This window comes from Phyllopteryx taeniolatus, chromosome 21 (genome assembly GCF_024500385.1).
Source record: "Phyllopteryx taeniolatus isolate TA_2022b chromosome 21, UOR_Ptae_1.2, whole genome shotgun sequence".
Lineage (NCBI taxonomy): Eukaryota > Metazoa > Chordata > Actinopteri > Syngnathiformes > Syngnathidae > Phyllopteryx > Phyllopteryx taeniolatus.
The window spans coordinates 11,472,492-11,497,200 of record NC_084522.1 but is presented as its reverse complement, the minus strand read 5'-3'; the positions used below and the strand labels follow the sequence as shown (position 1 = coordinate 11,497,200).

Sequence of the window (24,709 nt, the reverse complement as noted above, 5' to 3'; positions counted from 1 at the left end):
GAGTCTGTCTGTTGTTAAGGGAGTCTGTCTGTTGCTTCACCACTTTATGGACTCTTTCACCTAGAACTTTAATCCAAGAAAACAAAAAATCACAGTTCAATCTTGACATTCCCTTAGCCTATCATATTCGGTTTTAGTTGAAAACTAGACTGCTGTGGACGATATATGATTTTGCACTACATTTTTGTCAGAACACCTTGTATGTTTTCTTTGCCAGTGTTGCGTATCCCCAGGACACATTTCAGAGAAGGCAATACATTTTGGGGGGGGGGGGGGGGTGCATTATAAATTGTTTAACAATCCTTTTTATCTTGCAACCATGCCAAGCATGGCTACTTAGCATTAGACTAAAAAGGTGAGTTTCCTGAAAAGTATATAGAAGGGTGCCGTAAGTGGGGATAAAAGTCATGACAATTCAGAATCAGAATCATCTTTATTTGCCAAGTATGTCCAAAAAACACACAAGGAATTTGTCTCCGGTGATTGGAGCCGCTCTAGTACGACAACAGACAGTCAATTGACAGAGAACACTTTTGAGACACAAAGACATTGAGAAAAACAGTCACTGAGCAATAAAGGGTTGCTAGTTATCTGGTAATGCCGGTACAATTTTCACAACATTCGAAGAGCCACCATTAGTCTTAATGGAGCAGCTTTGCTTACAGCTATTGAATCAATTTGTGTTTTTAGTTTCAGAGGCTACAAACATCAGTCTCCGGTTAGTCTATAAAATAAATGCTTGAAGTGAAGGCTTTTAACTTATTAGAATCCTGTGCATTGGTATACTATTTATATTCTTAACGTGAATTATGCAATTATTCATACCATGTGCATGTGTTATCATGTACAGTAAATCCTTCAGTTTGATGAAAAGGACATGCATGCATTTTTAAAAGCAGGCACGCACAGGACATTACTTACTGTTCCATTTTGTTGAGAAATGTATACAGTGTACATTTTATTTTATTTGAAGAAATAGTGGTTAGCACATCTGCCTCACAGTTCTGAGGTTCAGTGTTTGAATCTCAACCGTCCTGTGTGGCGTTTGCATGCTCCCCCTGTGCTTCCGTGGCTTTTTCCCAGGTACTGTGACTTCCTAAGTCATTCCAAAAAACATGCATGTTAGGTTCAGTTTAAGACTAAATTGTCCAGCGTGCATGTGAGTATGAATGCTTATTTGTCTATACGTGGCCTGTGATTGACTGGCAACCAGTCCAAGGTGTACTCTGCCTCTTGCCCAAAGTCAGCTGGGATAGACCCCAGCTCACCCGCCACCCTCATGAGGATAAACACTATAAAAAACAGTAGATTTTATTTGAATTATATCTAGTAGAATTTAGTTGCATTGTAGTCATTTGCCCCTCAGACTGGTTTGTGACTTGCTTTAAAAAAAAAAAAAAAAAAATATATATATATATATATATATATCACCTTGCTGCTAATTGTTTAACCACATTTTCTCCTTGTAACATGCAGTGGTCATACGTTCTCATTAATAGTTAATAAGATTGCCATCACAAATCATATGAATGACACAGCGGATAATGCCTTGTCGCTTTATGTTCATCTGAGAAAAAGGCCTCACATTTGCACTCCATTAGTATCCATTTTATCATGTTCTGTCATGTATTGCAGTTTGATTCCATCTACTTTTGATGATATAGTATAAGTTAAAATTGTTGTTAGTGGCGTACACAATTCTACCGTTACAAATAGTTATCTCGGCCCTGCTGTTGTAACTACACAGACCTCACAAGTCACCTTGTTTTCAGCTGCTCCAAATCATCTGAATGGGTCAAACCATTCGCCGAGTTAAGAGAATAAAACCGTTCTTCGTGGAACCTACAACCTAAATGGAACACACAGTGAAAAAAAATAATGTTGCCACTAATATTTAGAGATACTCTTCTGAACATTTACGAAATGTATAGATGATAATTTCGGTTGTCGCCCGGGCACATGGTAAAATCCAGTTTTCCGGCATGCGGTTTTCTCAACGAGTACAACGACATCAAGTTAGTCACTGGGGTGCAAGGAAAATGACAGGAAGCCACAATTTGCCTTCAGAATAGAATGTATGTATCACTAGATTCACTTGAAAGTTGACCTATAAAATACAATATAAGAAGTCATTTTACAATAATATCAACGATACCTCTTTATGCCTGTATTAGCTGTCATAATGGGCTTTATTATAAATTGTATTTTGTGAAAATACGCTGCAAGTATTACGTTTATTCGTGCACACCATAACCGGAAGTCAGTTATTTTTCATTTAACTTTACCAAGTTGCGGTTGGCAAGACTGGCGTTTTATTCCCACTGTGGAATTTCCACAGAAGACACGTTACACCCGCTCCATGCCACTTAGTAATATATTTGCAAAACACCCGCTTTGTATGATTTTTAAAAAATCGAACTTTCCTCGTCGTTTTCAGTGGGTAGTGAACGACTTGTAGTGTTTTCGTGTTGCTTTTCCTCTATTCCGGTTGGATTTTAGAAAGGGCGTGTTTGGCTGAATCTGGACCGGGAGTTGCAGCTCTCGTACTTGGGGACTCGTGAGGAATGACAGCAACTGAAAAGTCACTGCAATCCGCCTGAATGGACACAATGGATTATAAACAGCTTGGACATCATTTCGAGCAGAAGCTGACACTGACAGATAAATGTGAGTACTGTACACTGCACATCATCAAAATAGGTTATGGTGGCTAGTAAAATAAAAGATTATGAAACAGGTCATTTATTCATCTTAACTTTAGTTTTTTGGTTTTTTTTTTTTTTTATTATTTTTTTTAAGAGCTGTCTTTTCCCGTTTTATCAACACTTGGAAAATCCTACTTCTTTTTATTTTATTATTTTTTGCAAATATTGACGTGCCTGTGTCATTCCCCAACATCTCTACCAGGCAGCTCCACACCAGTGGAGCAGTGGAAATACTGCGCTGGTCTTCATTAGGCATGCAGACTGCAGACACATAGCCCATCTCAGCAAAACAGGAAACATCCCACTCACCCATGAAGAGTCTGTAAAGATGTTACAATCCAAACCCTTCTCAGTCTCTACCGTCTCATTTCAATGGTAAAGCTGGGTAATGAAGAGTGAGGCAAACATCTCCCCTTGGCCTGTACATCTTGATGGACGGCGTCCCTGACATCCCTCCCCCCCCTGTTTCAAGCAGACATGCATTATCTTTATCAGTGTTGCCATGTTGCATGTTTGGGAGCATTTTTGATGTTTGAGGTAATGCACCGACTGGTGCTCAGAGGAACATCAATTAGGGAGAGAGAGGCTTCCTGTTGGGTGTTTTTAAAGGCCTCCGAGTGTCTAGAACGCCATTTTAAAGTATTATAGTTAATGAATCACGGGTGTGGTTGCTTTAGAATACACCCATCCAATTATTTTCCATAGTGCTTTGCCTGACAGGATCATGGCGAGTGGGGGCTGGAGCCTATCCCAGCTGACTTGGGGCAAGAGGGGGGGTAAACTCTCCACTGATTACCAGTCAGTCACAGGACAAACATATTCTGTACCCACTTCCCACTACTTGTCTTCTTGTCACAGCTTTACTTGCCATGAAAGCCTTTCCATTGCCAAAAGCGGCTAGTACCAGGTAGTAGTAGTTCCGAATGTCACAGTGGACTTATATTTTTGTTAACAGATATTTTTTTAAAGATAGAATACAGGAGGGACATATGTGCTTCTAGCACTACATGTTGAGGCTGATATCATATGGGTGATGTGAATCACTGCTGGTTGTCCACTGGTCAAGAAAAACAATTGAGGTTATGTGCATTGTAATGTGATTGTACACAGTCTCCACTTTTCTACAATGGTCCATTGTCTTCCTGCCCTTAGTCTTTGTTCAAATAAAATTAGCCTCCTTTCCGTGAAATGTAAATACAGGAGACCCTCACTCTCCTTTTTTTTTTGTTTGTCAGCATGTTACGTTTGACAATACGACAGTCTTTGCTGATTCCCACTGTATTATTTTGAAGTGGAGAATCGACCACCCTAATCTGACAACAACACAACATAGGGCCAGTGTAGTGTAAAAAGAGCCCTCAATTAACCTAACCTTCATCCTTTTGGGCTGCGGAATATGTTAACTTCATACACAAAGACCCCAGTTGACACTGATTTCAATCCAGGGCCTGAATCTTGTACTAATTACTCACCCACTGTGATCCTAAAACTTTTGAGTATTATACATGCTACATAAGAATTACGTGAATATGATCATTTGGTTTGCGGCCCTGCCAACCGAGAGCTCCAGCATGTGACGTTATGAGGAATGTGACGCACAGAAAAAGGCAGGGGCGCTAAATAAACAGAAACATTCTTTGTCGGTGTCTCCTTTCTCTGAGTCTTAGTCTTGTGAAAATAGCAAAGGGAAGACAAAAGAAGAGGATCCCAGCTGGGGTTTGTTTTCTTTTTACAGTTTGGTGTGCATGCAGAGCTTTGAAAGGGTATCATAATATTCAAGTTGTCGAAGAGGAGACCATCACAATCCCTGATACAGTCACAACAATTGTTGTGACGTACTGTTGTTTCTTAGAAAAATAGAAAAAAGAGTTACAGTTGCTTGGAGGAATTCCTATTTTTTTCCTATCCGGATAGCATTATCTGAGTCTTGGAACTTTGGACTGTTTTTTTAGAGGGTTATCAGTTTGCTTCCCAAGCCCTTCTGTTTGGAAAAATGGGAGCGTGTAATAGGTGGAGATAGGAAACCTTTAGACTTTGATTTGATTTTTGTCATCTCCTGTCGTATTGCCCTGCAGTCAGAATCTCAGTTTTCAGTAAAAGGCGTCACTGTGAAACTAATCACGAGACGTGGACTCACTCCCTTTTGTCCAGCTTGCTCCCGACCTATGTTGACGTAATTTTCTTGGGCCAGTGTCAAGATCCCTGCCGGTCTGAAAATACAGACTGGAGACCTTGCAACAATGGCTGAACATTAGCCTCCTGGGTTATTATATTTGAATTGCTTTATTTTGAAGTACGAATAATCAGGAAATGGTGACATTTCTTTTAGTTATCGCGCAATGTGTTAGCGTTATTAAACGGTGACTTACTGGAATTTTCTGCTTGAATGCAATGGTAGAAAAGCCATCTAATGCATGCAGGGCGTTGCATTTTTGCGCATTTCCTCACATATAACATGTATACCGATTTGGAGTCAATGACGTCAATTGGCCTATAAATGAAAGTAATGTGCAAATGCACTAACAATGAGCCAATCCATGATTAACGCTGTTTGTGTGACATGTCCTCTTGATTTAATCTTAGCATTGTAAAAGTGCAACTAACCACCACACCTTGCTTATTTACATACCCATCATCATCGTCGATCCATCCATTTTCTATATTGCCTGGCTTCATGAGCATTCGCGTTAGTTTCAACTTTTCATGCTAATGTTAGTTTGATTAGCTTGTCATCTGTAGCGAACCAAAAGTTAGTTATTTAGGTGTAAAGGTTCCTTTGTGGGAAGATTGGTCTTGATCAGAATCAGTATCATCTTTATTTGCCAAGTATGTCCAAAAAACACACAAGGAATTTGTCTCCGGTAGTTGGAGCCGCTCCAGTACGACAACAGTCAATTGACAGAGAACACTTTTGAGACACAAAGACATTGAGAAAAACAGTCACTGAGCAATAAAGGGTTGCTAGTTATCTGGTAATGCCGGTAAATTTATTTATTTATTTATTTAGTTATTTATTTATTTTTTGACAATTGTGCAAAAAGATGCACAGTCCTCTAGCACTTAGAGCAGTTCGAATGACTAGTCTCGCAATAGTGGTGCAATGACCATTGTGCAAAGGGTGCCGAGACTTCAAGGAGTGTATGCAGTTTAAAGTGACGAGTAGTGCGATAATCTGGGACAATGTTGATTGTGCAAATGTTGCAGATACTCCTCAGTCAGTGTGCAAATGGGGCAGATGTTACTCTGGCATGAGTGGCCATTATTGGTCAACAACAGATATGCAAATAGTGCAGCGTGGCGAGACTACTACAGTGAGTGCACGAGTAGTATATAATTGGACGGACAGAAATGTGACAACAAACTCAGACAAAAGAAATTGGCAGCATGTTGCAATGTAATTGTAAATTAGCTGTTTTAGAAGTTGATTGCAAGAGGGAAGAAGCTGTTGGAATTTCTGCTAGTTCTAGTTTGCATTGATCGGTAGCGCCTAAGTGAGGGAAGGAGCCGGAAGAGCTGGTGACTGGGATGTGGAGGGTCCGAGAGGATTTTGCACGCTCTTGTCTTAGTTCTGGCAGCATGCAAGTCCTCAAGGGTGGGTAGGGGGGTACCGACAATCCTTTCAGTAGTTTTGATTGTCCGTTGCAGTCGGAGTTTGTCCTTTTTTGTAGCAGCACCAAACCAGACTGTGATGGAAGAACACAGGACTGATTCGATGACTGCTGCTTAGAACTGCTTCAGCAGCTCCCGTGGCAGGCCGTGCTTTCTCAGAAGCCGCAGGAAGTACATCCTCTGCTGGGCCTTTTTGAGGACGGAGTTGATATTGATCGCCCACTTCAGTTCCTGAGAGACTGTAATTCCCAGGAACTTGAAGGTCTCGACGGTTGACACAAGGCAGCTGGATAGCGTGAGGTGCAGCTGTGGCGAAGGGTGCCTCCTGAAGTCCACGATCATCTCTACAGTCTTGAGCGTGTTCAGCTCCAGGTTGTGTCGGCCGCACCACAGCTCCAGCCGCTCCACTTCCTGGCGATATGCAGACTCGTCACCGTCCTTGATGAGGCCGATGACGGTGGTGTCATCTGCATACTTCAGGAGTTTGACAGCCGGGCGCGTTGAGAAAGAAGAGCAGCGGAGAGAGGACACAACCTTGGGGCTCCCCAGTGCTGATGCTGCGTGTGGATGAGGTGTCCTCCCCCAGCCTCACCTGCTGTGTCCTGCCCTGGGTCGCTGCACTCTCGAGGTGATCTAGGATGAAGTGCAGTCCCATGTTGACTGCATCATCCGCAGACCTGTTTGCTCGGTAGGCAAACTGCAGGGGGTCCACCAGGGGACCTGTGACGCTCTTGAGGTGGTCCAGCACGAGACGTTCGAAGGACTTCATGACCACAGATGTCAGGGCGACAGGCCTGTAGTCATTCAGACCTGAGATTGAAACAGGATGGTACTTCGCACAGTTCCAGAGATCTATTGAAGATCTGTGTGATCGTGCAGACTTTGAGGCAGGATGGGGACACAAGGTCCGGGCCTACCGCTTAGTCTTTTGTTGTTTGAAGATGCGTCTCACATCCTTTCCGTGGATGGTCAACGCAGAAGACAGAGGTGTGATTGTGGTCGGTAGTGCGGCTGGGTGGGTGTGGGGTGTGAAAGTGTCCTTTTCAAATCTGCAGTACAAGGTATTCAAGTCGTTTGCTATTGTGCTCAGCTTGGGGGGATCGTCGCTTGTAATTGGTCAGCGATTGTAATGTATGCCAGACTGATTTAGAGTTGTTAGCGCTAAACAGTTTTTCCAACTTTGCTGCATAGTTCCTCTTTGCAATGTTAATTTCTTTAGTCAGCAGGTTTCTAGCTCGATAATTCAGGGCCCTGTCCCCGCTTTGATATGCGTCCTCCTTAGGTTGGCGAAGTTGCTTAAGTTTGGCAGTGAACCACGGCTTGTTGTTATTGAATGTGCGAAATGACTTTGTTGGTATACAAACCTCTTCACAGAAACTAATATAGGATGTGACAATGTCCATATATTCATCCAGGCTGCCAGCTGAACACTCCAGTCTGTGCAGTCTAAACAGCTTTGAAGTTCCATCCACTTTTTCACTGTGTTCACTGTAGGCTTCGCACATTTAAGTTCTTGCCTGTATGTTGGTATTAAGTGAATTAAGCAGTGATCAGACGAGCCCAGAGCTGCACGAGGTTTGGCACGGTATGCGTTATTTAGCGTAATATACTAGTGGTCCAAAATGTTATTTTGCCTGGTAGAACAGTTGCTTGTATTTAGGGAGTTCGTGGTTGAGTTTAGCTTTGTTAAACTGCCCGAGAATAATGAGGGGTGAGTCCGGGTGTTTTTTTTTTCAATTTCATGTACTTGGTCAGCGGGCATTAGCAGTGCGGCGTTCGTGTTAGCTTGAGGCGGAATGTATACACCAGCCAGAATGAAAGATGCAAACTCGCGAGGCGAGTAGAATGGTTTACAGTTAAAAAACAGCGACTCCAAATGCGGGCTGCAGTGTGTGCTGAGCTCCGTGATGTCCCTACATCATTTTTCGTTGATATAGAAGCATATCCCGCCGCCTTTTGTTTACCCCGATGATTCCATGTCGCGGTCTGCTCTGTGAAGATGGAAGCCGGGAAGCATGACGGATGGCGAGCCGAGGCGACCACATGGGTAGGCGCCATCTTGCAATCTGTATTGGTAAACATATGTTGTATTTATATATGATAATACAACGCTCACAATCAGGATTGTATCATCTGTATGCAGAGTTTTGCATACTATAACAATCTGATAAACCCAATCCCAGATTTCTGACATGATAGAATGCACAGTTTTGCCAAGTGGGTGTAGATGGCGTCAATGTATATGAATTGAAGGGCAAAATATTTTTGGGGAGTGGAATGGGAGAGGTGCAATGACTGAGAAACTGGAAACTGTAGAGCTGATGTTTGGGGGTAAGTTTTTGAAAAGGAGGAGACCAGATCTCTTCTCTGTGCACGTTCCACGTCAGCGAAGCCGAGAGCAGATGTTATAAATCTCAGTCATGACGCCAGCACAGGGAAAGGAGAGGATGGCCTCCATTCTGCTGCAGCGTATAAGGAGGGAGAATGAAAGAGCTTCCTGAGGGTTTATGCTCAGATTACTCATGTTTCCCTCCTCTGGTAAAAAAAAAAACAACCCGAATTGCCATTGATGTTATTAATCCTGTTTGGGGGATTATTTCCTGTGTGAGGCAGCGTTTAGGCCCAAATAGAGCCGTCACATCACATTGGAGAGATTAGACATTGTGGCAATGGTTTCATACGTTTTAGTCTTATGTACTAAATGATTATTAGATGTATAATATATATAACGACTTGTAATGACTAATGACTTGTACCTCGGCCGATAAAGGCCGAGGTACAAGTGCTTTTAATTCTAATTTTACTGTTACGTTGTGACAGACTGGTACTTGGTAAATTGAGCAAGAGACCTAAAAAAAACTAAAGCCCCGCAATAAATCATCCTCCTTGAGAGTCATCCTGACCTTTCCATTCAATCCTGCTGGAAGAGGTGTTATTTTTTATTACAGTTTTTGTACGTTGGACGGATTGCTAGAAATGTATTTAATCTGACTCCAGTTTTGCGACACACAATGGAATGTTATCGGTGGATGCACTTTAAAAAGATGCGTTTTTGAAGTTCAGCTTGGCCGAGAAGTAAGTGGTTTTAGTCCCACAGAGGTTCACCTGTATCTTGTGAGCCAGTCTCTGTGGTTATCTGACTGTGTGCTGTGCAGCAAATACGCTGGACATTTGTGTTGATGCACTGTTCTAACCTCAGGAGAATCACTAACAGATGCGGCCGCACTCTGCTGCTTTGGCCTTGAGTGTATGTGTGCATGCAGCACTTGCAACCCTGGTTGTCCACTTCATAACCACTCACACGTCACCCAACAGGGCATCAATTGTGTCAGTAGATCCACAGTCTAATATTAGAATGTAGATTCTGTCAGGCTTAACTACGAACCGACCACGGACAATAAAAAAAGACATACACATGTACTAGTGGTCAGTTTCTGTAAACATGTTGCACTCCAGCTTCATTTTCTTGCTGTTTCACATGCTTCTTTACTTCCTTTGTGGCTATTTTGAGCTCACTGAACCAGTAAAAGTGCAGCTTCTCCTGCTGCACCAGCAAAATTGATTACCTCTGCAGTTTCCTGATGTTGCTCTACCACCTCCAACACCTCAGCACTAACAGCACCTCAAAACATTTACTATTTATATTGGCCACCTATTTGTACTTAAGCCATTCAAATTGGCCATTCGCCTCGAGTCTCTGTCTTATCTGCCTGTTTTTATAATTTTTTTTATGATGAGCACTGCTGCAATTAAAGTATAGGTTCACTTTTCCTGGGTTAGAAATCTTATTGTGCTGCGAGTCATGTGTGTTTTGATATACTTTCTCCAAAATTTGGAAGTGTCTGTGACCAGGCTGGAAAAAGTGAGACAGAGATAAGTTCATCACCTCACCTTACACAACACACTTGCCGGGCCAACATTAGTCAGCCACACAGTGCTATGCCCTACTTTAGGAGTCCTAAACAAGAATGTTGGGAGGGAGCAGGTCAGCTGTGGTTACTATGCTGACTCTTGTGTTGACTTGATTTGACTTTCTGACACAAACATGACATGCAGATCTTCATTGTCACACTGTCTTGCTATGTTTGCATCCTGTATTTGCTACAAATGAGATTTGTGGTTGAATTGGTCCTATGAAGGGAAAGAAAGGAATTGTACTTATCGATGCAGCAATTATGTCTTAATTTATTGTCTTGAGTTATCATAACATGTCATTAAAGGTACTACATATAGTGTACATCATCAGAGTATATGACTATTATGTCAAATTCAAATTGGTAATTTAGGAAAATGTAAGTTGACAGCACAGGCTGTATGTGGTCAAGGTTTAGGATAGTCACTATTTGAAAGGATGGACATCTATCCATGTATCAAATTTATTACAGTACAATGGAAACTGGTTTTAACGGCCCCCGATTTAAGGGATATCGGAAGTAACGGACCGGCTCCGTGAGCCCGTGCGAGCACATGGCTAATTTAAATGCGCCAGGCAAATTGCATATTAATTAGCCATGTGCTGCGAACTGGCTTGCTGTACTTTCATAGCAGAGCACATCATAGCAGTGTATCGTGTACTGTCGTAACTACCCCAATTTTTCTCATGCTCCACGGATTTCTCGGGTAATCATAATAGGATAAAGTTGTTTTATTTTCAAGGCTTTGTGAAGGCTGGTAGTTATGGGTTTAACATCAATGGCTGTCTTATTTTTCTTCTTTCATGTATTTACTTGATTATAGTCCCAAAACAGGCCTTCTATGTTTTGAATTAAAACATCATCTATTCCCCATCGTCATCTTAAAGAGGAACATACTATAGCCGAAAACACCTGTCTTTATTTTGCGTTTATGTTCTTTCTCACCATAGCTACATTGTGAACATGAGCTCATCATGAGGTCATAGCCGCGGAAATGATACTCCTGCACTTCAGGCTGGATCCAGAACTATTCTCTATTCTCTGCCTTAAAAGGTTTTGGTCAGTAAGTGAGGTGCAAAAAAAAAAAGCTTCTTGTTGATCCACTTGCACCACCTCTGGCCTTGTATCTACCTCCAGCTGGAGAAGAGTGAACCAGGAAAATGTGACTAATGAATGATTCATCTATGATTAATGCTGTGCCTGTGTTACAGCTTTGTGACTGGGTAACCCACTTCTTTGTTTAAAAGCATCTGGAGACTCCTCCTCTCAAAAGAGTCACATCCTGCCTTCCGCTTCCTCTCTCAGATTCTTTTTTGACTCTTACAAGTGCTGTCATATGGATGCCTCGTGATTACCAGAGTGCAGTTTTTCATCCATCCATCCATCCATTTTCCGTGCCACATATCCTCACTAGGGTCGTGGGCGTGCTGGAGCGTATCCCAGCTGATTTTGAGCGAGAGGTGGGGTGCACCCTGAACTGGTCGCCAGCCAATTGGAGGGCACATATAAAACAACCATTCACACTCACTTCCACACCTACGGGCAATTTAGAGTCTTCAATTAACCTACCATGCATGTTTTTGATATGTGGGAGGAAACCGGAGTACCTGGAGAAAACCCACACAGGCACGGGGAGAGCATGCAAACTCCACACAGGTGAGGCCGGATTTGAACCCTGGTCCTCAGAACTGTGAGGCAGATGTGCTAACTACACAAATTTCAATTCACTGCCTTCTCAGATTGTATACTTACTGTTTTATTATATAAAAATGAATAGCTTTATTGAGCGCCACATAGAAATAATCCCGCATCTATGTCCCCAAAAAAAGATTAGTGAGAAATTGTGTCTGAAAGTAACAGGAATATATACCCACTAATCTGAATTTTGACTTAATCTACCATACACTTACGACGCACACTGCATACTTATATACTGTACAGTAAAGGGCTGCACGATATTGGAAGAAAAATGACATTGCAATTTTTAAATTTTTTTTTAAACCTGCGATATATATTGTGATGTGAAATAATACAGGATCAGTGTTGGGAAAGTTCATTTCCTACGCAAACTAGTTCAAAGTTCAGTTCATCGTTCCAAAATGGAACTAGTTCAATTCATAGTTCATTCAGAATTTTGAACTAAGTTCACCGGTCCAAAAATGAACTCATTCATTGTTCTCCCCCCACCCCCTCCCTATATGTTGCCAATGGGCTATTCCCCTCAAAATACTGGCTTTTCATTTCCCCATTGTTGCCACCCAATTCAGTCCACACTAGTAGCCAGCTGCAGCTTTCACCCTGCAATCTAAAAAAACATGAGGAAAAACTTGTTTTTTGAATGGTGTTTTTTGAAATGAGGAATTCAAACAAAACAGGGCTTTTGTCCTTAATGTGCAAACAAAGACACATAACACAGTATGACAGGAACGATGGTGAAAGGACATTGATTACTGTATTCTTCACAGCACTGGCTGGCTATATTAACAAAATAATTTATCTTTTCTTATATTACAAAACAAAATAAATTCCATATACATATCCGTACAGTCTTTTTAACTAAAGCATTCTGATACAAATAATTTTCCTAGTAATCCATTTTTACAATTATGTACTGCATTACAAAAGAACTCTTTCACTCCCATTTACGCAATGTCCCTGAACGCATCTCATGCACTCACGCAGCTGCCGCGTGCGTGCCTGCCTAGTTCCATTCTGAAAAGAGGAATGGGAAATGCAGCAGGTGTACAATCTTTTAATCTTTTGCGCATGTCCAAACAGGTCCCTCTGCTGGTTACTATATTACAGTTGATTTACTGTATATTACAGTACACCAACATCGCAGCAGAACCTGCGATTTGACTACTGCCCACACATGCATCGCAATGACGATGCTCAAACAAAATATCGTGCAGCCCTAGTGCAGGACATTACATATATATTTAAAATTAGTATGGTTCTTGTTTTGACATAAGATAATTTAAAGGTCGGTTAGACATTGTGCCTGAAAGTAAAAAGACGTTTACCGACTGACCTCAGCGAATTTCAACATCTTGTGTTCCAGTAGTTATCCTTTAAAATCATATGGTTTCTGTTTGCTGTGACTCAAGACTCCCTTGGGAGAATATTAGGACTCCCTTAATATTGGGAGAACAAGTGAAAAATGTGACAAAATATTTACCCACTGATAAAACATTTGACAACAGCTGCCACAAACTTGTTACGTTTGAGGTCTTAAAAAAAAGAAATCGGTATTGTTTTCAACTTGAATATGCCCTGCAAGTTATTATCACGATGTTTTAATGATTACTGGTAGAGAGGTAGCATGGACCAATTACCTGCTGATCTGACCGGCCTCAAACCTATTGTTTGACATTTTTAAAATCAACCCTATTAATCCTATTAAAAATGTTTGAACAACAATCCCTGTGTTGGATAACAACCAAACGTGGCAAGAACACGTTTGACGTATTAGTTGATTTAATAACAATTGCAATCTACGGTTATCACTTTCAAAACATTTTTATTTGTATTTTTTTGCATGCTGCAGCAGCAGCAGCATATACAAGAGAAAACAGATGCTGACTCCAAAGTCAGCGGCCTGTTGTACACGTGCTGTGCGATGACAGTAAAGTAGTAGTTCTTCATCTGTGACAGTGATTAGTATCTGTTCACATTTTGTTGACCGTTGTCGTACCCTGATGTCCATTACAAACACAGCTGTTCTTCTGGTAAACTCTCACGCTGCAACCAGACAGTCGAAGGGTTCAAAGGTTCGTGTGGCATCTGTGGTTATGGCCTCCAAATGTAGTGTTTGCGACATTTTGTTTGTTTGTTTTCCACGATGCGTGCTTGATCTCAAACTCATTGTCCTTCCGTTTTGTTCTATTGTTATTTGTCACGAGCCGCGGCTTGGGAAAAATTTACTAATTGATATGAAATGCAATAGCCAGGGAACGTCACACGCTCAGCTGGCTGTGTCCTTGATGTTGCGCTGAACAACTCAGGAATGTTCTTCCTCTTCTTTTCCTCTTGGGCGTGGACACTTGTTGCCTATGAGCATTTCTGTGCTTTTAATATACACGGGAAGTACTGTCAGTAACCCTCAAACACATCCTTTCGGTTTGAATTTTTGCGGGGCTTGTTGTATCTCTTGATGCGTTCCCTTAAAATATATATTACACTAGATATAATTAATCCCTGATTGTCAATAGGTGGGATTGCCAAACTCTAGTATGCTATGCAGTCACATCCACAAGACATACTTTGTATATGTGTGGAAGTAGAGTTGTGGATGCCTGAGATTCCTAAGGTGGCCTGACCTAGATCTAACTACACACTCCACTTATAACAAAGGCATGCTCATGCCCAAAATGCCCAACTACATGGAGTCTGACCTGCTTCACACAACACAAAGGGGGGCTTCAGCACACCACCTGCTAATTAAATGGACTGTTCAGTTTTATGAATGAAAAACGGTCGAACGCATTAGTCTTTTAAAAGGACACAGCCGAGAAACAATTCCTATTACATTAATATGACTTTATTAACATACTATTCTGACATTTCCTGATTATTTGTTTTGCACGGCACTGTAAGAAGACTAAAAAAATAATGACATCTTGACCGCAAGACGTATGCCTAAAATGTGAAAATACTATGTTGTTCTAAATATGCACAGGAAATTATATCTGAATACTAAATAGAAATTTAAAGTTTAATGATTTTGCCATTCAATTAGTATGAATAGATACCATTGAGATCATGCTGTTCTCTTTAGCGTTGCAGGGGAGCTGGAGCCTAGCCAGTCAATCTCGGGGCACATATAAACAAACAAAAATTCACACTCACATTTGTACCCCTGGAGCATTTATAGTCTTCAATGAACCTAACATGCATGTTTGTGGAATGTGGGAGCAAGCCGGAGTACCAGGAGAAAACCTATGCAAACAAGAGCATAAAAACTCCACGCAGGAAGGTCATAGCAGAGATTCAAACCCAAAACATCCAAATTGTGAGGTGGCCGTGCTAACAACTCAGCCACCGTGCTGCCTAACATCGGCATAATTATGCAATTAATTCATGATTTAAGCAAAACACAACGAATAAATCAATAGCCCTTTGTTCAGATATAGTCGTCCATCCATCCATCCATCTGTTTCCAATACCGACTATTCAGTTCATGGTTGCGGGGAGCTAGATCGTTTCCCAGCTGACTTTGGGAGAAAGGCAGACTACACCTCGGAAAGAGCGCCAGCCAATCACCGGGCACATATAGTATAGAGAGAGACAACCTCTCATTCACAGTCACATTGAGACCATCACTGAATGGGAACTGAACACAAGTCAGTCGAGTGAACCATTAGACCAGATTTAGAATCAATAAAATAATATTTTTACTCTATTGGGGACCCAGTGAAAGCTGACCTGGAATCTGGTTTCAGTCTAGAGCCTTTGGGCTTGGGATTTCGCTTGTTTGCTACTGCTCTGGTTAAACCTCTTTTAGTTCGCAAGGAATTTTAAATCCTATTGCCCTTTTTTCACAAAACCACCGGAAAAAAACCCCTCAAAATGTGACTGATAAACCGTCTGTCTTGCAGAGTATTCTAAAAGAATTCCGGGAAAGAATGAGCGTGTTCTTCCTGTAACATGAGCCGTCTGGACGAGCTCTGATTCTCGTCGTCTGTGGCTTCAGTTAAATTTGGATGCCCAGCCCTTATTTCCGTGCTCTGTTTTAGTCCGTTACTTGCATTTGCAGTTTGTGTTCTACAGGCCAGGCTCAAGCAAACAGGCAATAGGTGTGTCTTGCCACACGCTGCCAATAGATGTGTCTTGCCACACGCTGCCGTGCTTCAGTTGGCCTCCTCTGTGGAGTTGTGCCCATGGTCAGCTAGCTGTACAGACGACTCCCAAGGCGCCTCAGCAGACGCCCGCCCCTTTTATGGCCGACATTCTCAGTATGGTGCCTGTCGCTATTTATAAACCCCAAGTCTGTCACAGTGACACAGAAACCTGAGATAGCTGCGAGGGTGAGGAGGGGAGGGAGCGGGCCACGGGTGCGCTGAATTTGTGATTCTGTCACGAGGGCTTGACCACACGTGATCCCATACGCTTGTTGGCCTTATGGTCCTGTTTTGTTCCTTTATGACTGTTGTGTTGCCTATTTCAGATGATATGGCGACGATATAACCTTTTTTTTTTTTTTTACATTTAGGAAATGATAGCTGTCAGACGCATGTGTCAATTGTCTATGAACTTATATTATTGCTTATAAAGTTAACAGCAATGCACTAAATGCACTAAAATTCATATATTTTTTGTAAAGTAATGCAGTTGTTAGTTTGGAATTTGTAAGGTTGAACATATATATTTTTTCTTTAGAATCATAAAAAAAATCTATTCCAGGGTCAAACAGTTACAATAAAAAAAGTATATTAACAGCCATTTGAAATATTAAATGTAAAATGTTATAGATTAAAAGTAGCTACAATATTGGTATGCCACTATTTCTTTTACTAATTAATGCTAAGCCCAAACTCACTCTCAAAGTAGTGTAATGCAAGAAATATTTTTGAAATAAAATATAAGCAAATGCACATCATACTACAACTTTCTTGTATGTCGAACTGCTACCTCAATACTTGACAAGGTTTTCATGTCTATTCAAAATTCTAAGAAAATTCAACTTTGACCAACTTAAATACAATTGAGATGCACAATTTCCACAAGATAAGAACAATCCATTAGCCACATTTTTATTTTATTTTATTTCTTGGTTACGTATGTTACTTAATTCACCAATAAATTCACAGATGAATACTTGTGATGGAGTGTGGTAATATCAGCAATTGTACTTGTAGGTGAAATAAGTTATTTCTTCTCACATAGCACCCTTTGCTGAACGTCAGCTAACATGGACAATGACAAGCCAATAATGGAGTGTTTTGAAAGCGGGACAATGTGCTATTTATCCTATAATGTGGCTATCTCTCCTGTAGTGCTCACAGACAACAAAACCACACCCGTGCTATGCTGGTAACAACTGGAAAAGTCGAACTGTTGCAGCCTCACCCTGTCATGTGATGGATGGTCTTCTTGCACCACAGTCAGCCTTTGTTCTGTTCCTTTATGCACATCTTATCACAGGGACGCCTGCTGCACTTTATGGCAATGTCATTTGTGATTTCTTTGTTTCCAGTGCAAGTTAAAAACTACACAGATTTCCACTATACCCTGGGAGAGGGTCGAGCACGTTCTTTAAAAAAAAAAGACAGGCAATCCAGGATGATTTTATTAAACATTGCTAAACTTGTTTTTAATCCTGATAGCCATTGGTAGTGTAGTGGTTAATGTAGATAACTTTGCGCAGCTGGTCGTGGATCAGTTCCTACTGAAAGCGCTGGCCACAAGCCACAGAATATCCATCCATCCTTCTATTTTCTATCTACGCTTGTCCTCGATAGGGTTGTGGGTGAGCTGGACCCGACCCCGTGTGACTTTGGACGAGAGGTGGGTAAACCCTAGAGTGGTAGCCAGCCAATCTCAGAAACCACAGAATAATGTGTTTTAATTTCAATTGTAGGGATGATTGAGAAATATCTTTCGCATTGATATGATTCTACAGTTGTATATTACAGAATTTAAAATACCATTATCTTCATCAATATAATGATTGTTTTAAGAACATTTCTCAAATCCCACTTAGCAGTTTTCCTAATAACCTTTCCAAGAACAAATGTAAGAAAATTGTACAAATTGTATGTTGGTAAATCAGGCCCATTGTTATTGCTTGACTAGACTTCCCAAACCTTCATTCGCAATAGACTCTCAATACTACAGTACTTTGAATACTTGAGAGGTTTATAAATTGCCTTATTTGGGCTGTCTGTGTCCCTTCACGACCTAAGATCGGTTAAGTGTTTAAACCAACAAAAGCAGTCACACACGGTGAGGAAATAATCTTCTCAAGTTAAGAAGAGTACAGCAATCCTCTTTTTGCCAAATCTTCATCCTTTTTATTGACACGAGTTGTAGCCATCTTTTTTGAACAGCTTTTTTTCTTTTTATTATTCCTATCTCATCATAACAAATTGGATCCAACTTTACTTCCCACGATTCCTCATTAGTCTCGTACAGTGGGGTGCATTGGAAAGAAGCCCAGTGTTAATCTGTAATTTATTTGGTTGGGTGAGTGCGTACCTCCATCTGCCCATTGTTGGCAAACGGAGTGGAGAGTTGGCCTTCAGCCTCTCAGCGTCCATCTCTATCTTCTCTCTCGTCTTTTTTCATTCCAACAGTCTGTTAATGTAAAAGTGTTCACTGCACTCTTTTTCCTCATTTCGTCTGCCAGCTCTTCTTTTTCAGGAAATATCTCGTAGCATGTCCTCATGCGTGTGTGCAAATGGATCCATTGTCTTGTTTTTGCTTCTACTTGTATTTCCTGTCACAGTGAGGCACTGCACAGTTTGTCACTCATATCCTCCAGAAAGACATATGCAAGGGCGGCACCTGCAATGAGGTCATTGAGCGGATCAGCAGGTCGACAGAGACAAAAGAAATCAGAACAAGGAGTCAATGTCTGGTAGTTTTTTCTGGTTTCTTCACAGTGACCTCATGGCTGGATGTTTGTTCATCAATGAGTCATGGACATTTTTTTTTACAGAATTTGAGCCGGAACATTTGAATTCTATAGGGTGTGTATACGTCATCACCATCACTTATTTGGGTTTAACAGTTATAACTGCAACATCATCTATTACGTTGGACATGACGTTGTACATTATGTAATAATCTTGTCTGAGGAACACACCAAAACAGAATTTGAGGAGAGTAGCAGTAAATATACACTATTGTGAACTTTTCAATGATAAACCTTATGGACGAAATTATGTGTTTGGCAGCAGCAGCAGAGAATGCTGACCCCTAAATTTGCAACGAGGTTGTAATATGGTATGCAAACATCTTCATTTTTTTCATTAATTACAATAATTTAATTTAAGGTTTTTATACAATTTATTTCCGAGGGTGTGTTGTCTGATCTTAAAATTCCATGAGCCATTCGATTTGAGCCACTTAGTTGTTTTAGTTGGAGTGAATGTCATGAATTCGGGTTGTTAGTTTTATATGCCTGCTGGTGTGTTAAAACAATGCTGACAGGAGTTATTTTCTACAGGGCTGTAAGGGAAGGAGGGGCTTTGCAGTCTTGCCGCAGATGTGCTGATGTGTGTGCGAATGACGTGTGAAAGAGAAGTTAATGATTTCTAATGAGGTTGGAGTGTTTGCGATAATGAAGCTGCTGTGAGCTCCTGAGGTTTGAGACTGAAAATGTGTCAGCAATGAAGGAAGAAAGTCAGTCAGTGTACAAACTGACATCATTATGTTTGATGCCAAGACAACAGCATGTTGCCTCTGTCTCAGAAAATGGAAATTCTCATTTCTTTTTCATCTCTCTCTCTCTCCCCAGCTCTGCCCCTGCAAGGTGACTCTCAGTCCATCCACAATGGCGACAAATGTTTGGAGAGCGTATTTCTGACACCAGACGACTCGGCAATCACGGACCTTTCTCCCAAAATTGAGTCCTGCACCAAAGCAGAAACCCCCACAGAGACAGATGCCTTGTGCAAGACGGATAAGTCGGTCCCAGGCACTAGCGGCAGCCCTCAGCCCAAGAAAGGTGAGCTACAAGTATGAACTGTTGTTGGTGCATATATGCATATGTCTTGTTTCTGGTGTTCAGTAAATGTAAGCACAATGTTTCGGATATGGGTCAGTTGCATTTATCTGGTTGTGCATTGAGATATACATTTTAAAACCAGCCTTTGATGACCTTACCAGATAGGCTATTATGTTCAAGGTGAAACTCAATCATTCATTTTAAGGAGACTTGAGCAGTTTTCCAAATAAGAGGTCAAGCATGCTTGCTTCAAGCTGGTAAAACTAACACGTAAAACAAAAGAGAATTTAACATTGTGTATTTAAATATTCAAATGTTCAACCAAACCATATAATTTCGTTCAACTAAAGTTTGCTAGCTCTATGCTAACATAAAATTTGAATGCCATGCACAGGCTAACGCAAATTAGCATAGATATTACGGTAATTATAAACCTTCAAACAACTGATGCTTTAACACGAATGGATCAGCAACACACAAACAGAGCATACGACAAAACACAACTATTACTGGAGCTCGGGGTTTGGGGACCTTCTCGGCATCTTCTTCTTGCTTCCTAATTACACTGCATCTCTTCCAGTAGACCTCAGTGGCATGACATCGCACAACGTGGAGTTTCACTCAAGGTGCACAACTAAAAATTCGGACATGCCTGAATACTGTAAAAACCCATGAAAAACGATGGCTTAAAAATCTGTGATATAGTGGGGTGGGGGGGGGGGGGGGTACATGAATGATGCACTGCAATATAACAGGGGAACGCTGTAACTCAGTACGGCTCTGCTTTCCTTTTTTGTTGTAGTGTTTCCGACAGTGGCCTACCATCAGTCTCGCGTCTGGACTCCGGCCTTTGCTTGAAAGTGGGGGTTCACCGCTGCTAAGTCAGGGGCAGAGAAACTCGTGGGGTGATTTATTATGCAAATTATCTCAACTGTTGCTCACAGACAAGTTTTCAGATATTATCATCTACAAAAGATATTTCACACTTGATGGGTTGGCAGGCCCTCCAGAGACCCGTTTGTTTACAAGCAATTAAAAAGAAAATTTTCGATATGTCCCCCGTTCAGCCAAGTGACATGCAAGGTCACATTTCTATTGCGCAAATCAATTCCACTTCTTCTAAATTCATTTCAAAAATAGCTGGAAGAATTTTCCTCTTCAGTTGTCCTTTTTCCTTTCCTTTTTCTGTATCTCGCAACATAAAATTATTCGTAAGCATTTTATTTACTGCTGTTGGTGCACCAGGAATTTTACTTATTCATCATTTTGCATCTCCTGCACTGCAGTCCAACATCAAAATTATTATAGAAATTCCATAAAAATGGGTGAAAAGCAATTAACCAGGCATTTGTGTTCCTTTGTGTTAAAGCTAAAAAAAAACATACAGCAAACATGTCAAATGCAATACAGTACAGGTCAGACAATTACATAATTTTGTACTTGGACACAAATCAATTCATTCCCAGCAGACAGATGGCTTTGGATAAAAGCCAAATCATTTGCGATGGCGAGTCATGGCGTATACTGTACTGTGGTGGGTCTGGTGGGGGGGAGGGCCGGGCACATTTAGTGGGGTCTCAACGGGACGAGGCCTTTTATGTATATCTGCGAGACTGGAGCATACTGTACATCTATATAGCAGACCCAATGTGGAGACTGAGAGGGAGGGATTAAAAATCAGGTTGCCATGGTGATGGCGATAAAGTTCTGCACAGTATATGATTGGTTGACATACGTGGCATAACATTACACAGTACAGATTCAAACCACAAAAAGAAAAGAGCTCAGTGAGCAGCCAGTGGCAAAAGACTGAGCATGGGAGACATTCAAATTACATTCCCATCTGAGTTTAGTGTGTTTTCATTGACATTGCAACTCAGATGGTTCTACCTTGAAAAATTATGAAAACCTGTAGTGTGAAAAAATGGGCCCTGCACAGAATCACTTGAATTCCCCCAGCCAATCAATCAAGTACAATAGTGATTTATTTATTTTTAAACAGAAAAGGAACAATTAGGAACAATTTAGCACTGTAGTCACTGTGCTCAATATTATAAATTTATCACAACAATAATGATAGTCAACTGTGTGAGTCAGAATGCATGCATTATAGTATGTTACAAAAATGCATCTTATTCTAGCTTGGTGATCGTAACCGAAACTGTAATGCCCCAACTATTGATAGCCTTTCTCTCGTAAGCTTTAAAAGCAAATAAAGACAATTCATTTCCAATTCAAATTCAAAACGAAAATGGGAACATAGTTAGAGGGCATTTCAAATACATCCATCAAATGCGACTAACCTTCACTCGAGTTAGAGAAAGGACATCAACCATTAAGTAATGGGTGAAAATTAAATGTATTCTAACACAATTTAGCGAATAAAATATTTGGTGTACCCCATATTGATTGAAAGCTGTTGTTTTGTTCTCCCACAGATGCTATGAACTCAGAGCAGCGACAGAAGCTCGCCAAGCAAAGGAGAGAGGAAAGAGCCAGATATATTGGTGAGAGTAAAAGTAGATTTATGTCATACGATAAACTGGTTTGTGCTGTCACCGAGTTGATGCATGTCTTTTATTCTGCCCTACTTTACTCTAACCTCTTGCGTCGTCCCTTCTCTGGCTCTCTGCTGATGGTTATTGACATTTCTTGTTGTTGTCTCCTTGCATGGCTTTCAGAACAGCAAACACAGCTGCAAGGTAAGGCGCTTCACTAAAACCGTCAACATATCTGCGATCATATCATTCAGAAATAAACCCAAATATTTTTTGGGGGGGTAATTCACATTCTGGAGCATAAGACTGATTCTTTTTCAATCTTTCTCGACCTCCTTTTTCATTGGATTTTGCTTTTCATTACCACTTCACATGCATGTTTCACATTCTACCACCATCATGGCTTTGGCTGGAAATTAAAAATAAATGATGTGGGCCAAAATTCTCAAGACGCACCTCTTAATCAGTTAATTATTCCATTCAAAGATTTTGGTAAATCTGTGCTTCCAACTTTGTGGGAACAGTTTAGGGAAGGCCTTTTCCTTTTCCAGTGTGATTTTACCTCTGATAACAAAGGTATGGTCCATTCATGTGACATCTGACCTCTTGGGTCCTCTTTTAAATGAAGGAACAAAAAAATTATATCACTCTTCTTCCCAGAAGAGTGGAATAGGAGTAATATTATGGAGTCTTGGGCATGAAAGATGAGCCGTCTTAAACATGAGCTGAAACCAGGCCTTTCAGACTGTTTAGATTTAATTACCACATCCATTAGAATTGCAAGTGTGGTCATGCTCCTGTCACACCACAGTTGGAACTGTATCTTTTTTTAATCACCATTTTCAAGGTTTACCCTGCTTGAGTAGCTCTCATTTACATTTCCTGTAGTTATTTTTTTTTTGTATGACTTCCAGTGTTGGTGGTATGCTGTCAAGGATCGTGTTCACTTAATCTCCTACCAAAAAAGGATCGCTGCAAATCAATGCAAAAATGCTGAACTCTGTCCTCTTAAGCAATCTGTCAATCATGATACGAGTAGTGCTTTCCAATTTAAACACACATGACAGATTTTGGACCCTTTAAGGACCCCCAAATACGGGAGTATTTGGTGGGGAATGGTGATTTATCCTGAAGCCCATAAGTACAACCCCAATTCCAATGAAGTTGGGACGTTGTGTTAAACCTAAATAAAAACAGAATACAATGATTTGATTCAACCTATATTTAATTGAATACACTACAAAGACAAGATATTTAATATTCAAACTGATCAACTTTATTGATTTGAGCAAATAATCATTAACTTAGAATTTTATGGCTGCAACACGTTCCAAAAAAGCTGTTTTTATTTATGTTTAACACAACGCCCAACTTCATTGGAATTGGGGTTGTACACAAGCTAAATCGTGATGTATTTTCCACAATTCTGCAGTAATCCTGCAGGCATAATGGGATTTTTTCCCCCCAGCAATTGGATTACCAGAAGAATTTGTCATTGGTGCTTCTTTGCAGAGAAGAGCTGCTGAACACTGAATGGAGGAAAAATCTTATCTTCGCATGACGCTGCTACATTCCTCATGACTTAGTCTACAAAGTATTTGTAATGCTGTTCAACTCAACTAAACTCTGGGAAAATCGCTGCCCTGCGACTGCTTGCCGACTAATTCATGGCGTACCCTGTTTCTTGCCCAAACCAGCTGGGATAGGCTCCAGTTCACCCGCAACTGTAATAAGTACAAACGGTATAGAAAATAGCTGGAACATTTTTAATGGTTGCTATTTCTCAGTTGCTCATTTTAACCTTAAACCCTCATCCGTGGTACATTGAGGAACCAGAAAACCAGGTTTCGATCCACCGGTGTTCAGTTAATCTCACCACAGAATGGGTTTAAATCTGTAAATACTGATCCTATCTGACCCGCCACGCCTCAGTTTGTCAAACAACCTACAGATTGGTGTGCGTCTAGCTCTGCCATTTAAGTACCAAAAACTGCACTTAGTACCCCAATGGAAGGATACCTGTCAAATAATTCTTTGAAGTAGTACTCTTACCCCAATTTGGTTGAAAAACCTATACAGTTAGCGCACATATTAGTCAGATTGTGTGCACACACACTCCTTGTTGGAGACACACCATATCCCACAATGCCGCCCCATTCCAGTTGTCCTCATGCTTTTCCCATATCTGGAGTCTAATGCATGCAAAATACCAAAAATGTCAGAGCCAAATCTAAGAGTAAGTTATTTTGGAACACTTTATTTGTAAATTGAAATGGAACAAGCCCAAACTGTACCACACCGCTTGTTAGAAAC

General features: G+C 40.9%; 1 protein-coding gene across 5 annotated transcripts in view; it reads left to right on the top strand.

Moving 5' to 3' along the window:
• LOC133470785 (MAP7 domain-containing protein 1-like) overlaps positions 1-24,709 on the top strand; it is a 44,187-nt gene that overhangs the window by 4,776 nt on the left and 14,702 nt on the right. Inside the window, exons 1-4 of one of the 5 annotated variants that reach the window (XM_061759594.1) lie at positions 2,292-2,667; positions 19,689-19,898; positions 22,337-22,405; positions 22,580-22,600. In XM_061759594.1, the coding sequence (XP_061615578.1) occupies positions 2,601-2,667; positions 19,689-19,898; positions 22,337-22,405; positions 22,580-22,600 (367 nt within the window). In that variant the 5' untranslated portion in view covers positions 2,292-2,600. Of the gene's footprint in view, positions 1-2,291; positions 2,668-19,688; positions 19,899-22,336; positions 22,406-22,579; positions 22,601-24,709 lie in introns of those variants that run through there. The other 4 variants (XM_061759596.1, XM_061759598.1, XM_061759595.1 and 1 more) reach the window with 4 other exon arrangements.